Source organism: Hypanus sabinus, chromosome 2 (assembly GCF_030144855.1).
Source record: "Hypanus sabinus isolate sHypSab1 chromosome 2, sHypSab1.hap1, whole genome shotgun sequence".
Lineage (NCBI taxonomy): Eukaryota > Metazoa > Chordata > Chondrichthyes > Myliobatiformes > Dasyatidae > Hypanus > Hypanus sabinus.
In genome coordinates, this window is record NC_082707.1 from 68,712,461 (window position 1) to 68,729,109 (window position 16,649).

At 39.2% G+C, this 16,649-nt stretch overlaps 1 protein-coding gene across 8 annotated transcripts in view; it reads right to left on the reverse strand.

Moving 5' to 3' along the window:
• Positions 1–16,649, reverse strand: part of pxylp1 (2-phosphoxylose phosphatase 1) — a 221,004-nt gene that overhangs the window by 3,775 nt on the left and 200,580 nt on the right. For all 8 annotated transcript variants that reach the window (XM_059947812.1, XM_059947859.1, XM_059947837.1 and 5 more), the window contains one exon: positions 1,166–1,305. In XM_059947812.1, coding sequence (XP_059803795.1) covers positions 1,166–1,305 — 140 coding nt within the window. The remainder of the gene's footprint in view (positions 1–1,165; positions 1,306–16,649) is intronic.

Consider the following 16,649-nt stretch of genomic DNA (forward strand, 5'->3'; position numbering starts at 1 on the left):
AATACTGTTATATTTGAACAGGGGAATGTATATATGCATTCTTTGCTTGGCAATCACTCAGCAAAACACTGAATAACTAAAAAATTCTCCAGCCTATTATATATCTTATCCAGTTTTCGGTAAAATGTTGTACCATGACAGTGTATTGGCACTTTAAAAGATGGTATGGAATTAAATTCATTGAATAATTGATATTGCCTGGATCAGAGGATATCAGCTACAAAGAGAAATTGGACAAACTTGGATTGTTTTCTCTGGAATGTTGGAAGCCAAGAGGCGACCTGATAGAAGTATACAAAGTTCTGTGAGGCATAGATAGAGTACATTTTCAGAAGATTTATTTTTCCCTCGGGGTGGGATATGTCAAATATTAGAGGCATACCTTTAAGGTGAAAGGCTGAATATTTAAAGGAGATGGTGAAGGCAAGTTTTCTTTTTAAAACAGAGAGCAATAGATGCACGGACATAAAGTGGAGGTTCACAGGTTCTTGATTAGTAAGAGCATCAAATGTTAAGGGGAGAAGGCATGAGAATGGGGGTTGAGAAGGATAATAAATCAACCATGATAGAATGGTAGAGCAGGCTCAAATGGCCTAAATTTGCTCCAATGTCATATGGTTCCATGGTCTTATGATAGTAACATGTAAGAGACACTTTTACAGGCACGTGAACAAGCAGGGAATGGGAGGGATATGGATCATGTGCAGACACTTGGCATCAGCTTAATCACAAACAAGAGAAAAACTGCAGAGGCTGGAAATTCAAGCAATGCACACAAAATGCTGGAGGAGCTCAGCAGGCCAGGAAGCATCCATGGAAAAAAGGCCTGAAACGTTGACTGTTCCTCCAGCATTTTGTGCGTCTTGCTGGCATCAATTTAAGTTGGCATCATGGTCAGCACAGACATCATGGATCATATGGCGTGATTCTGTGTTGTTCTGTTCGTGGTTCTAAAATATATTAGGTACATTTCAGGTAGCTTAGAATGGTGGCAGTTCTCCAACTGTGGCACCAAACTCTCTCTACTGACAAATATATCACTCTCTGATTGTTCTTCTGGTAAGCATTACCATTGGAAAGGCATGCCCAAGCACCATATTGAAATTTCTACCTTGGACCATTGAGATATTAATGAATAAATACTGCAATTTGCTTGCTGCCTCACCTGTTTGTGTTAGTTCCCCCATCTCACAAACTGTATGGCTGGGAAGAAGTGCAATATTGTTCAAGGGGCTGTCCAGTTGACCTTTGGGAGCTTCCTTCCTATTCTTTATAAAGTTTGCCAACAGCCTGTGAGAAGGTTCCCTTGTAACAGAGAGAGAGAGAGAAAAGAAATCACTTCAATTGTCCTGAATGTTGAAGGAAAATTTAATAAACAGACAGGAGAGAATGCAAATGCTAGAAATCTAGAGCAACACGCAAAATGCTGGAGGAACTCAGAGATATGGCAGTATCTGTGGATGGAAATGAACAGTCAATGTTTCAGGTTGAGACTCTTCATTAAAACTGGAAACAATGATGGGGGATGGTGAGTAGGGTAAAGGGATGGAGCAAAAAGCTGGTGGGTGATAGGTGGGTCCAGGTTAGAATGGGATAACTGGCAGGTGAGGAAGTAAAGAGAGTGAGAATGACATAAGAAGTTGGGAAGTGATTGGTGGATGTGACAAAGGGCTAAGGAAGTTGAAATCTAATAGGAGAAGATATTGGAATAAAGGGAAAAGGCAGGAACCAGAGGGAGGAATGTGTGGGTGGGAGGGTGGGGAAAGGAAAGAGATGGGATAATGGAGCTTGTAGTATAAGGCAAGACAAAGGCAGACAAAGAGGAGTGGTTACCAGAAGTTAGAGAAATCAATATCTAAACCTAGCAATTATTGGCCTGTCAGTTTGACGTCAGTGGTGGGTAAATTAATGGAAAGAATTCTTAGATAGACAGGGTCTGATTAGGAATAGTCAGCATGGATTTGTGCGTGGAAGGTCATGTTTGACAAATCTTATTGAATTTTTTGAAGAGGTTACGAGGAAAGTTGACGAGGGTAAAGCAGTGGATGTTGTCTATATGGACTTCAGTAAGGCTTTTGACAAGGTTCCACACAGAAGGTTAGTTAGGAAGGTTCAATCGTTAGGTATTAGTATTGAAGTAGTAAAATGGATTCAGCAATGGCTAGATGGAAGATGCCAGAGAGTAGTGGTGCATAACTGTTTGTCAGGTTAGAGGCCGGTGACTAGTGGTGTGCCTCAGGGATCTGTATTGGGTCCAATGTTGTTTGTCATATACATTAATGATCTGGATGATGGGGTGGTAATTTGGATTAGTAAGTATGCAGATGATACTAAGGTAGGAGGTGTTGTGGATAATGAGGTGGGTGTTCAAAGCTTGCAGAGAGATTTAGACCGGTTAGAAGAGTGGGCTGAACGATGGCAGATGGAGTTTAATGCTGATAAGTGTGAGGTGCTACATTTTGGTAGGAATAATCCAAATAGGACATACATGGTAAATGGTAGGGCATTGAAGAATGCAGTAGAACAGAGTGATCTAGAAATAATGGTGCATAGTTCCCTGAAGGTGGAATCTCATGTGGATAAGGTGGTGAAGAAAGCTTTTGGTATGTTGGCCTTTATAAATCAGAGCATTGAGTATAGGAGTTGGGATGTAATGTTAAAATTGTACAAGGCATTGGTAAGGCCGAATTTGGAGTATTGTGTACAGTTCTGGTCACTGAATTATAGGAAAGATATCAACAAAATAGAGAGAGTACAGAGATTTACTAGAATGTTACCTGGGTTTCAGCACCAAAGTTACAGAGAAAAATTTAACAAGTTAGGTCTTTATTCTTTGGAGTGTAGAAGGTTGAGTGGGGACTCATTTAAAATAATGAGGGGGATAGATCGAGTTGACATGGATAGGCTTTTTCCATTGAGAGTAGGGAAGATTCAAACAAGAGGACATGATTTGAGAGTTAGGGGGCAAAAGTTTAAGGGTAACACGAGGGGAAATTTCTTTACTCAGAGTGGTAGCTGTATGGAATGAGCTTCCAGTAGAAGTGGTAGAGGCAGGTTTAATATTGTTCGGTATTGTCATTTAAAGTAAAATTGGATAGGTATATGGATAGGAAAGGAATGGAGGGTTATGGGCTGAGTGCGGGTCAGTGGGACTAGGTGAGTGTAAGCATCGGCACAGACTAGAAGGGCTGAGATGGCCTTTTTCCGTGCTGTAGTTGTTATATATTTAAATATTTATGCTATCAATTTGGAGAATACCAAGATGGAATATGATGTGCTGTTCTTCTAATCTATGTATCGCCTCAACTTGGCAGTAGAAGAGGCTAATAAGCACTTATAATAATCAGATAATACAATGTATGATAGAATTCAACCTGCAGTTTGAGAGGGAGAAACTAAAGTCAGATATATCAGTATTACCATGGAGTAAAGGGAATTATAGAGGCATGACAGAGGAGCTGGCCAAAGTTGATTGAAAGTGGACTCTAGCATGGATGGTGGCAGAATAGCAATGGCTGAAGTTTCTGGGAGCAATTCAGAAGGTGTAGGACAGATACTTCCCAAAGATGAAGAAGTACTCTAAAGGGAGGATGAGAGAACCATTCTGATAAGGGAGGACAAAGACACTAACAAAGCAAAAAATGGCATATAACAATAATTACTGAACAGTTAGAGTATTGGGAAGCTTTTTAAAACCATCAGAAAGCAACTACAAAAATACATAAAGAGAAAAGATGAAATATAAAGGTAAAATTGCCAATTAAGTAGAATACCAATTTTTTTCAGATATATAAAGAGTAAAAGAAAGATGAGAGTGGGTATCAGATTACTAGAAAATGACACTGGACTGGTAGTTATGGGGACAAAGATATGGTGGACAAACTCGAAAAGTATTTGAGTCAGTCTTTACTGTAGATGATATTTGCAGCATGTCAGAAATCCGAGAGTGTCGGGGAGCAGAAGTGAATGTAGCTATTCTTACTTGGGAAGCTGAAAGGTCTAAAAGCAGCTAAGTCACCTGGACTGCACCCCAGCTTTCAGAAGGTTTTAGCTGAAGAGATTTTGAAGACATTAGTAAAGATATTTTGGGAGCAAAAGAACTGTTAATATTTCCACTCAATACAGGAAACTCAGCTACTTGTCCAGCTGAGTTCTCAAAGTAAATTGTTTGTTGCTTCAGATTCCATAATCAATATAGCTGTGCCTAGTCACCCATGCCTGTGAAGCTAAGCACGGGTCAAACACCTTCTATAAATTTACCAATGACACAACTGTTGTTGGAAAATTTAAATGGTGACGAGGAGACGTACAGGAGTGAGATAAATCAGCTGGTTGAGTGGTATCACAACAAACTTTGCATTCAGCATCAGTAAGACCAAAGAATTGATTGTGGACTTCAGGAAAGTGAGGTCAAGGGAATGCATACCAGTCTTCATTACAGGATCAGCAGTGGAAAAAGTGAGCAGTTTCAAGTACCTGGTGTTAAATATCTTTGAAGATCTATCCTGGGCTCAACACATTGTTGCAATTACAAAAAAGGCATGTCACTCCATACCTTATTAGGAGTTTGAGGAGGTTTGGTGCATCATGAAAGATTCTAGCAAATTTCTACAGATGTACTATGAGAACATTCTGACTGATTTCATCACCATCTGGTATGGAGATGCCAGTGCACCAATCAGAACAAGCTGCAGAGGGTTTCAAACTCAGCCAGCTCCATCATGAGCACTAGCTCCCCAGCATCGACAACATCTTCTAAAGGCAATGTCTTTAAAAATTGCATTCGTCATTAATACAGTGGCTTAAGTTTCTCAGAAACTGCTGATCTCCTGGGATTTTCATCCACAACAGTCTCTGGAGTTTACGTAGAAAAATCATCTAGTAGGCAGCAGTTCTGTGGATGAAAAAGCCTTCTCAATGAGAATGGCCAGAGGAGGAAGGTGACAGTAACTCAGATAACTATGTGTTATAAAGGTGGTGCGCAGAAGAGCAGCTCTAAATGCACAACACATCAAACCTTGAAGCAGAGAGCCTACAGCAGCAGAAGACCACAAACATACACTCAATGGCCACTTTATTAGCTTTGGGGTGAGGGGATATCACATGAACTGACCACTGAATATACTGTTAATGTAACTTATAATTTTTTAATAATGTATTGCACTCTACTACTGTGGCAAAACAACAAATTTCACGACGTATGTCAGTGATGTTAAACTTGATTCTGATTCCCTTGTCTCTGTTTACAACTGAACATTACCAAATAATGCCTAATCAATGAGCCTATAGAAGCTACCTATTAACTGTAGTGATCCCATAAGACATAGGAGCAGAATTAGTCCATTCAGCCCATCAAGTCTGCTCTGCCATTCCATCATGCCTGATTTAATTTCCCTCTCCAACACATTTTCCTGCTTTCTCCTCGTAATCTCGGATGCCCTTACTAATGAACCAATCAACCAACCCTTTAAATATATGTAGTGATGTGGCCTCCACAGCCATCTGTGGTAGTGATGTCCTCAGAATTGCCAGCCTCTGCTAAAGAAATCCTTCCTGACATTTGTTCTAAAGCCTGTTCCGAGGCTGTGCTCTCTGGTCCTGGACTCTCCCACTAATGGGAACATCCTCATCCTCTCCTTTTTATCTTATCTAGGGCTTTCAATATTCAGTAGGTTTCAATGAGAACCCTCTTTATAATACAAAGGGATTCAAACAGCTGATTAAAAATGAATAATATTAATTATTTTAACTGGCAACAAACAATCTGCTGGAGGCTCAGCAATTTGAGCAGCATTCTTAAGGAGAAAGGAATTATCGATGTTTAAGGTTGAAATCCTGCATCAGGGCTCTGATCTCGGTCTGTTTTGGCTTCATCTATTAGAGGCATACCAAGGAAGAGATCCCAAGATGTGGGATGGGAAGAAAGCTCAAGATATGACTTCATTTGGTAACAGATGGCTTTAATGCTGGCTAATGTGGAATATAATGTTGACAATAGCTGAGATGTAAAGGATAGCAGGAAAACCAACAATGGAAGATGTTAAAAAATGGACTTCAAAGTTACTTATGTTCTACACATATCCTTTAACCAAATGGACTTTCAAACAATTCCTCACTTACTATATACCTCTAGGTATCATTTATCAGCCAACATCCAGTGAAGTTCTATCTGCTGTACATTCATTGCTGGTAGATAAACACAGAAGCATATTCATAGATATTGAGATCCCACTAGCTGCAAAGATAAAGTGAACTCTAAACCCTGCTGCAAGGCAACTCACATTACCCGACCCACAATACAGGATCTCCTTTTAATATCACACCAGAAGGTTGACATTACTAGCTCAGCCATTTATCAGTGGAGTGGAATGACATTATAAATCCAAGACGTACAAACAAGCTGGATGACTTGAAAGGATGACTGCTCCTTTCAATGGATGCTGCCCGACCTGCTGTGTTCATCCAGGTTGTTTGTACTTCTTGATTTGACCACAGCATCTGAAGTGTACTTTGTGTTTATTATAAATTCAATGTTTTGTAGTGGGTCTTAAGTTCTGTGACCAAGATCATAATGAGGAACTTAATTTAGCTGCAGTACCAACCCTTACATCTTTATCCCTCAGGATGGAATCCGAAGTGACTGATGAAACTAATGTGGGAATCAGAGTGGTAGTTTGAGTGGTGATCTGTTCCTTCCACCCTTTATTTCAAGGCCAGTTTCTACTTCAGCTGGATAGATTTGAGTCCCTCAGTATAGTTCTGAATGTTTCTCTTTCACTAAGCTGCGATAGGCAGAGGCTCCCAGGAACCAGTGTGGATTTCATATATTTCAAGAAGGCTTTACGTACATCCTTCAGACTTACCCTCTGCCTTTCCAGTAACTTTGCTTTAAGAAGGAGCTCAGAATAGAATGGTTGTTTTGGGAATCTGGTGTTAGGCATATGAACAATTTAAATTGCCTGAAAGAGGCAACTGAATAGAATTAAAATTTCAAGGTACAGGTACTATATATGGGACAGAGGTGGAGGAAAGATTGGAGAGGAGGTTGCATGTTGATTGAAGAGAACATAATGTAGTCTGAAATGAAATTACTGAAGGATCATCTAGTGAGGCTCTATGGGAGAGCCGAGAACCTTTGCTATAAGTTTAATAAGTCTCCAGTAAAGAGACTTGTAGTAGCTTTCTAAAGGCCACCAGAGGGCAATCTGCTGCCACCAGATCATCTTAGCAGGCCACAACTTGAACTGCTTGGAAAGGGTGCTTGGAAATGTAACATATCTTTAAAGCATACTATTAAGTTTGCCATTATCAGCCCAATTAAAGGAACCAGAGGTAGCATTTATAAATCTCAAAACTACTTTGTAGTTACAGCATTTCCATTTTCTAATCATAAGCTCCTCAAGCACATGTACACATCAAAGGTGGGAATTTCACAGAAATGACATTCCCATAGGCAAAGCTAGAGTGGATGATGTCCTGCACTGTCCAGTTGTCTGTTGGGAATTCATAATCTAGACTTGGACACAAATGAAGTGTAGAAGGTTACAAGGTTATGCCAGAGGAGAATGACAATTTGCACTACAACAGTAAGCCAACATGACAGTCCGTGCTTTAGAAGTGGAGGTGGCCACTAACACATCCATCAAGCTTTTATACTGCTTCTAAGTTTTGTACGTTCAAGCTGTTTGCATGGGTCAACCGGATAGATCAAACCACACTCAACAAAGATTATTCGAAGTTTTTGCCCTCTGTTTAGACACATAGGGTCTTTCTGCTAAATAAAATCAGATGGAAGTGGAATGCAAGTCCCAGCAGATAGCTGATTTCAGAAAAAAAGGAGGATAGAACTGGTACAGTCAACCACAACAAAACCAAACAAAGTGACTGCCTGCACATCATCTTCACTCCTCCCACAGAAAATGTCGAGATGACAGGACTGGCACAAATCACCCACTTGTTCTCTCGAGTGTGAAATGGGTTTTAAAGAGTCAGAAGAGATATCAGCTGAGAAAGAAAACCACAAAATGGGGGATGGAGAATCGGTAACAAATTAGTGGCAACTGAAAGGAGGGAGGACATATTTCTGCTAATCTCCTCAGTCATTCAATCATCAGACAATTTCACACTTCAATAATTTTGCTTTCTTCCTTAGCACTATTTTCCAACACAAAGTAAAATAGGAAAATCCATTCAATACACCATGTGTGCACTCTCGTGGCCTCTGATTTGTCTCAGATTTTCTGTCTTAGATCATTCTGACATCTAAGTCAGTCTCTCAGACGCTCCAAGTTCACATAAGGAGCAAGCTGAACAAAGATCCCAATAGCAACAGAAAGTGCTGGAGATATGCAGAAGATCCACAGCATCCATAGAAAGGGAACTTCAGTTAAGGTTTCAGGTCAATGGCCTTTTTGCATAGATCCCCACATTCCAATGGTTTTAAACATCACTATCCTCTTCCCTGTTCTCATCACTTCTCCTGCTCTATAAGCTTCTAAAATCCAAACTCTTCCTGTTGATTTCTCTGATTCTAAGTCTGTCATTCACTACTCAGTCTTCAATTGCCAAGTCACTACGGTAATTTGACAAAGAGAGAAGACTAGGGATTAAATTTTGAATTCAATCCCTAAACATCTACCTTTCCCTTTCCTCTTATGATTCTTCAGAAACATAATAACCAACAGCATAATGTAACTTAGTATTCAATATGGAAACAATAGAAATAGTGCAAAGGAGATTTACAAGACTGTTGCATGCCTTGTGCGAATAGGTTGAGTGAACTCGGCCTTTTCTCCTTGGAGCGACAGAGGACGAGAGGTGACCTGATAGAAGTGTATAAGATGATGCGAGGCATTGGTCATGTGGATAGTCAGAGACTTTTTTCCCAAGGCTGAAATGGCTAGCACGAGAGGGCACAGTTTTAAGGTGCTTGGAGGTAGATACAGAGGAGATGTCAGGGGTAAGTTTTTTTTACACAGAGACACAGAGAGTGGTGAGTGCGTGGAATGGGCTGCCAGCGACAGTGGTGGAGGCAGATATGATAGGGTCTTTTAAGAGTCTCCTGGATAGGTACATAGAGCTAAGAAAAATAGAGAGCTATAGGTAAACCTAGGTAATTTCTAAAGTAAGTACATATTCGACGCAGCATTGTGGGCCGAAGGGCCTGTATTGTGCTGTAGGTTTTCTGTTTTTCATAGCAGATCATGTTAAAATTGTAACTTTGCATAAATAAACTTGCATTAAGCCATGTACACTCACATCCCTGTACATACTGAATTGTGCTGGCCAACAGTTTAGCAATGCCTTGATTTTAAAATTCTCTTCCTTGTTTTCAAAATCCTTTCATAATTTCAACACTGTTTGCCCTTGTAGACACCTTCAAACAACTGTCCAACATATTCTAGCTTTTGAGCAACATCATGCTTGATTATTCTACCAACGATTCCCACTTCTTCAGCTGCTAAGTCCCCAAACCTAGTCCCCTCCCTCCCCTACCTTAATTTCCTCTTTAAAACACTTCATAAAATCTTGCATTCTAAAAACTCCCAAAGTGGTTTGGTGCCAATTCCCATGAATGGCCTTGGGACATGTTTATTTAATTAAAATTTCTTTATAAATTAAGGTTATTGTTGTTATATAAATGTAAGTCATTGTTCCTACTTAATTAGCTAATTTAATTTATTATTCGTGAATTTAAAACTAGGGAGGAGCGAAGTGTCCCACATTCCTATTCAGAAACTTGATCTAGTTATTCCAGCCACACTGTGAACCCCTGAGGATATTGAGCAAAGCCAGGATTGAATTTATTGTGATCAAACATGGGTCACAATTACTGACATCTATAGAATTACTAATATATGCACAGGACTATCGGGTACAATCAAATTACCTATCATCAGACATGACATTCAGTTGAAGGCGAAATAAAAAAAAAACAAAAGTGTGAGGCAACAAGTTGGTTGTAAAATAAACAGTTGATATAGTGGGCATTATTTTCCATTTAGGAATCTCTACCGAGTCCCCTGAAGATGACAAATTTAGAGGTGCACAATTCAAACTGCAGTATGAATGTATCCAAATTTCCAGGGCAGGATCTTTTAGTTTGGCAGTGACTACACCAGAATGAAGGGCACATAAACAGTACTGGAATAAGGCGGCAGAAAAGCCCGAAGATTCTTGTAAGGAAAGAAAATCCATTAATGGCTTGTACTTCTTTGACTCCTGGGAACTTCAGTTGAGCCTGTAGACTCTTCTGGCTCAAACTGGACTGCTAGTTTGTTGGACACTCCTAAAATCCCTAGATCCACTTATCAAAACCACTAGCCCCTCACAAAATCAGGTCCCAACCCTCACTTCTCTAATGCCAGAATGATGACACAACAAATTGCTCACCTGATTATAAGGATATGCAAAAATAATAAAACACAGCTGAGAAGCAAAAAAAATGATAATGGGGGTTCTTCAGACCTTGTTACAGCAAGAAAGTAAATCTTTGACTGGGCACTGTCTTAAACCATCAGTACAAAGCCTACAAAAATAAAAAACAGCAACATCTAATCGCCCCAAAGGGATTTTTTGAGCGATTGCTGACTCTCTGGCCACAGCAATTAGTAACACAACTCCGTGCTCTCTTGGTATTGCTATCCATTTTGATCGTGTTTTCAGATCATTTTTTTACCAAGGAAACATGAACTATGCTGGAAGAATTTCAGTTTCTCACACAAACAATTAAGCACACCAAGAAGAAAGCAGGCATTTATCATTGTCTCCATATTCAAAATAGTCCTACTGAGACTCATAGATCCAAATTATTGCTCAACATAACAGATCCAATGAAAATGTCACAATTGAAGGAATGCCAAACAATATGCTTGCTCCGTTACATTTCGATATCTCCTCCTTACTGTAACTGCAGTATAAACCATGATCATATTCTGTTAAATAGTGACTGCTCACTTCACTTATTCATAATCCTAGAAAGTCAAGCAGATATTTTGTAATATCTGTATGTAAGTGAACTTTTGACCATAAATTGGAAATCACGTTCTTCTTTGGTATGCTATATAGATTCTTCAAGCACTGCTAGTTCCCAGTCATACTTTCCACAAAGAACAAAATCATTTGGGAACTGGCAAAATATCCATTTATATAAAAAAATAATTTGAATAGTTTTCACTTTGATTCATGCACTAAATATTTATTTGTGTGCTTTCTCAACAACAACAACTGTCCACTGAGCTTGGGATAGGATTGCTATGACAGGAAGCAGAAGATCAACATGCCTTTAATAGGAAACATACGACATAGGAGCCACAGTGCAGCTGCAGAACAGACCACCATGGAAGTGAGAACAGAGACTGGGTGGAATGGTCACTAATACCCGCTGCCCCAACCCCCACCCATTATTGTCTACAGAGGTCGAGTTCCATACTGCAACAGAGAAGCACCACTGTGAGACATTGATTCATCATGCTGACAGAGGTCACAACGTGTGGAAGAGCTGCAACAAGAGATGGAACATTCAACAATGCTGCTGGAAATGTGGCAATTAAAGCAAAGTTGAAAGGACTAGATAGGGTGGATGTGGAAAGGGATGTTTCCTATGGTGGGGATATCCAGAACTAGAGGGCACAACCTCAAAATTAGTACAGAGATGAGCAGGATTTTTGTTAGCCACATAGTAGTGAATCTATGGAACATTTCTGCCACAGACTGCAGAGGAGGCCAAGTCACCCAGTCTGTGAGTATATTTAAGGCAGAAGTTGATTGTTTCCTTCTCAGTTAGGGCATCAAAGGATATGACGAGAAGGCAGGTGTATGAGGTTGAGTGGGATCCGAAATCAGCCATGCTGGAATGATGGAGCAGACTCAGTGGGCTGAATGGCCTAATTCTACTCCTATGTCTTATCTGATCTAAAGCGAGTCTAACATCAGTGAAGTGATAGGATTATTTAAATCATCTACTTTCAAAATTGATGAAAAGTTTCCTCCTTTTTGTTACATATGCAGGTCACTTGCTCTACCTTTAACGTTCAATTTCTATTGACATTTCTGGTAATATCTTGAGATGCACATCTGGTCACAGGTAAACATCAGAATACTACATTGAACTGAGGATGAAAAAGTGTACATACTATTAATACAATCCTAACTTGGAGGCACATTGGGAATGCCTTAAAAAAGCAAAATTGTGGAGATTTCAAAATCCATTGAATATAGTTATGTAGGACTGAGAATTTAATTGTAAAAGCAAGGTAATTAATTAATCACAGGTTGACCACTGATGAATTAGATGATACTTACAAATTGGATTTGCAATTCTTGAAATAATATTAATGACAGCACCACCACCAGCAGTATTTTGCATTCCATGTCTCTATTTCTGGGATTACAACACTTCCCAGAATAATAAAAACCATCCAATACTTCCCAACCTTGCTTCTATTTATACAGGTTGTGTCCCTGCTTGACAAGATAAAAGACTGAGGTCTTCTAGATTTATGTAAATCCAAAGTGTAGGTGAAGAGAAGCCACTGTTTTAATAAAACTGCCCACTTAGCAGAGCAGAACGTGGCCTTTGATGGAACACACACCTGAAGAAGTCACTTATCTCTGGATGCAGTCACTGTAAGGGATAATGATCATTTAAAAACAAGATGAGATCTCATTTAATGAAGAACTTTAATGTATTTTTAAAAGTTCAGAGGTGGTGTACCAGATAGATACCTGAAAGAGCAGTTTGCCATACTAGGAAGGGTTTACAGCCCCGGCTTGCATCCAATACTGTTTACATGAGTGAGATGGACTGAAACATACAAGATCCTGATGATTTGGAAAGGACTGGAAAGGATGTTTCCTGAAATGTTTAAAGATGCTGCTTATTCAGGACAGAATTGAGGTGACTGTGAGAGAGAATAAAACAAGGAGTTGTGATTCTTTGGATTTAAGGTAGAAACAGAAAGGTTCTTGATAACCAAGGGGTGAAAGGTTAGCCCAAATAGACATGAATGTGGAGTACTGGCTACATTCAGTTTGGCCATGATCTGTTAAATGATGGAGCAAGCATGAAGGGCCATATACTACTCTTCTTCCTAATTCATAGGCTTTTTTAGGCTTGGGCAGAATGGACACAGAGAAGAATTTTCCATTAGAAGGAGATTCTAGGATCCAAGGCCACAACATTGGAATAAAGGGACATCCCTTTAAAAATGAGATGAGGAGCTCCTTCAGCCAAAGGGTGATGAATCCATGGAATTTATTCCCAGAGAGGACTATTGAGACCAAGTTATTGGGTGTACTTAAGGCAGAAATTGATAGGTTTGTGATTAATAAAGGGATTAAAGTTTGCAGAGAGAACGTCAGGGAAAGATGTTGACAAAAAAAGCACAATTTTGTTTATTAAAAAAACAGCCATGATTCAACGGCAGAGCCAACTCAATGGGCCAAATAGCCTAATTCTGGTCCAATGTCTTGACCTTATACTCTTCAGGGTACAAAAAAAACCAGCTATAACAGCAGAATTGAACACTTGCAGGCTCCTACCCACCATCCTGTCCCTCACATGCAATTCTTTGAAGAATAGGCCTGATATGCAGACGTACTGTAAAGACTTTGTACCGAAGATTCTATTTAAAATTGTGGGATGGAGAAACTGTGCGTCAAGCTGTTGCTAAAGCCAATTCTGAATTTGTTGAATTAGTCAGAAGAACACGGTAAAATGGCAAGCAAATACAATTTCATCTGATTAGTTTAAGAGAGTTAAAGTTTTTGACATTAAAGATTGTCAAAACAAGATTTAAAAGCACCATTTGCACAGCATGGTTCCATTCCACAACTCTTTCTTATTCCCCTTTATTTTGCAATCTTTGATGCAGTTCATGGCACAGTATGCTGACACTTTATCAAACCTGTATGAATAATGGCAACAGGCTTTACAATCACCACTGAAAATGTTAGCAAAACCCAACTCATATATCATCAAAATGGAGAATTATTGAGAGAATTATTTTGAAAATGGCTTGTGCCGTGCCTGAATCTCAAAACATTTTTGAGCCAACCTGGGAGATGGATTTAAAATCACCTATCAAATCATTCTCCTATTTCACGGTTGACATGCATAATTTACTTCACTATAATTTCTGCTGTGTTGCTTCATTGAACCAATGTTTTATTTATTAAGGTACAGTGATCCAGTAGTTGTTTATCCATGGGGATTGCCCCTGGAAAAGGGGTTGACCATTTAAAACAGTTGAGGAGGAATTTCTTCTGAGAAAAACTGTGAATTTTTCAAAATCTCTACCTTAAAGAGCTTTTAGTAGGACATAGGGAACAGTAGAGGTGAGGATACTGTGTCATTAGCTACATTAATAGATTTAGCACGACAGAGGAATCAAAGGGATCAGACAAGGAAATGGAGCTGAGACCAATGAGTAACCATGGGATTTTACTGAGTGGCAGAAGAAAATCAAGAACTCATGCCGCTGTTTCTTATTGTACAAAAAGAAATTTAAGTCATGTCAATGGTCACAATAGCACAGTTAAAGTGCATTCAGTAAATTACCCACAAAGCTATGGGAAAAATGTCCAACCCAATTTTCTTGGATCACAATAAACAGAATAATAAATAGGGAATAAGCATTGGACTTCCTTGCAGCACCACATCCTGTGTATAAAATTCTGTCATACAGTACAACTACATTACTGTTATATTTTGCCATATAACAATTTTTCCCTGAAGCAAAGAACGCTGAACAGTGAACTTGTAGGGATTTATAAAATCATGGGCGGCACAATTAATGTGAGATAGTCACAATCCTTATTTCCCAAAGCTAGAAAAGTCAAAAACAAGAAAGCATAGGTTTATGGTGAAAGAGGAGAACTTTAAATGGAACCTGAGGGGCAAATGTTTCCACACAGAGGGTGCTGGGTATATGGAAGGAGATACCAGGGGAATGGTAGGTAGGAACAATTACAACAGGCACATAGATAGGAAAGGTTTGGAGTGATATGAGCCAAATACAGGTAAATGGCACTAGCTTAGACAAGTTCAACTCTACCCTGCATGATACTGTACCCTTCTAAGCAAAAACAAGACATAACTTTAGCACTAGCCATCCCAATTTAACTAAATTTGCTACAGAACTTTTTGAGTTGTATCTTTTCAATAATTTCTTTTACAAGGAAGAGGCTTGGTTTTAATATATTCAATAAACTGAAGAAAGTGCTTACTATGAATAAGTTGTACAGAAGATCAACCATGTTTACTGCGGGAATTCCTGACCTGGTACTTCCATTTAAAATGGCAGAATGAGCATGCAACTGAGCTGAATTTGGACCTCACTTGCTAAATAAGACCATACATCTTCTTCATTAAAAAGTACCTGGGAAAGAAGACTTCCTTTTCAGCCTCAATGAAACAAATAAGGCTCCCAGTATGTTTTTAAAAAAGGAATGGTTTATTTAATGCACAACATAACTGGAGGATCTCGGTGGGTCACACAGCATCTCTAGAGAGAAATAAAGTCAATGTTTTGGGTCAAGACTAATCAATCCTGAGATGTCACTGGTTGACTTCCCTCCATGGGGCTACCTGACCCATTGAGTTCCTCCATGTTATTTGTATGTTGCTCCAGATCACCAGAACCTGTATGCTCTTGTCTCTGGTTTATTCAATAGGTATTAGGATTCATCTTCTTTATTTATTTAATGATACAACACAGTGTGGGCCCTTCGAGCCATCCCAGCCCAGCAACCCCACAACCCTAAATAAACCCTCTAAATAATCATGGAACAATTTACAATGACCAATTAACCTACCCAGTATGTTTTTGGTCTGTGGGAGGAAACTGGAGCACCCATGCACTCTATGGGGAGAGGACGTACAGAGACTCCTTACAGAATGGCACTGGAATTGAATCCCGAACTCCGGGACACACCGAGCTATATTTGCATCACCCTAATGTGGCATCTAGATGTGAACATCAATATCAGAAAAGGTTTCAAACCAGATAAAATATTGAAGTAAGCAAATATAGGAAATATGTTTAATTTGAACAAAAACAAAGCTGAGATCGTAATAAAACAGAAAATATTGGGAACACTCAGCAAAACAGATAGTTTGTGTAAATACAAAAACAGAGTTAAGGATTTAATTGATTTCATCAGAAATGGAAAAGCTATAGATAAAAAAGTGAAAGGAGAGAATGCATGCGTGTAGAGAGGACATGAGTCACATTGCAAGGATACAAGTCCTTAATCCTTCTGCGTCAATGCCATCTACCTGGATTAATCTCATTTATCTGCACTTAGACCAAACTTTTCTAAGCCCTAGTGTTTCAGGTACTCATCCAAATATTCCCTAAATGTTGAAAAACCTCCTGCAGTGTGTTCCAGATTTTAATCACCCTCTGGATGAAAATATTCTATCCCGAATCATCTGCACTCAGGCCTTAAACATATTCTCCCTGTTGACAGAAAATAATAAAAAAGAAAATTGACAATGCTTTAAAAAGAGAAAATGCTTGAAACAGCCCATGGCTCAGGCAGCAACTTTGGAAAGAGAAAAAGAGTTAACATTTCAGATTGAGGATCTTTCATCAGAACAGGGAAAGAGAAAGTAAGTGAGTTTTAAGTTGTAGAGAAGTTTGGGG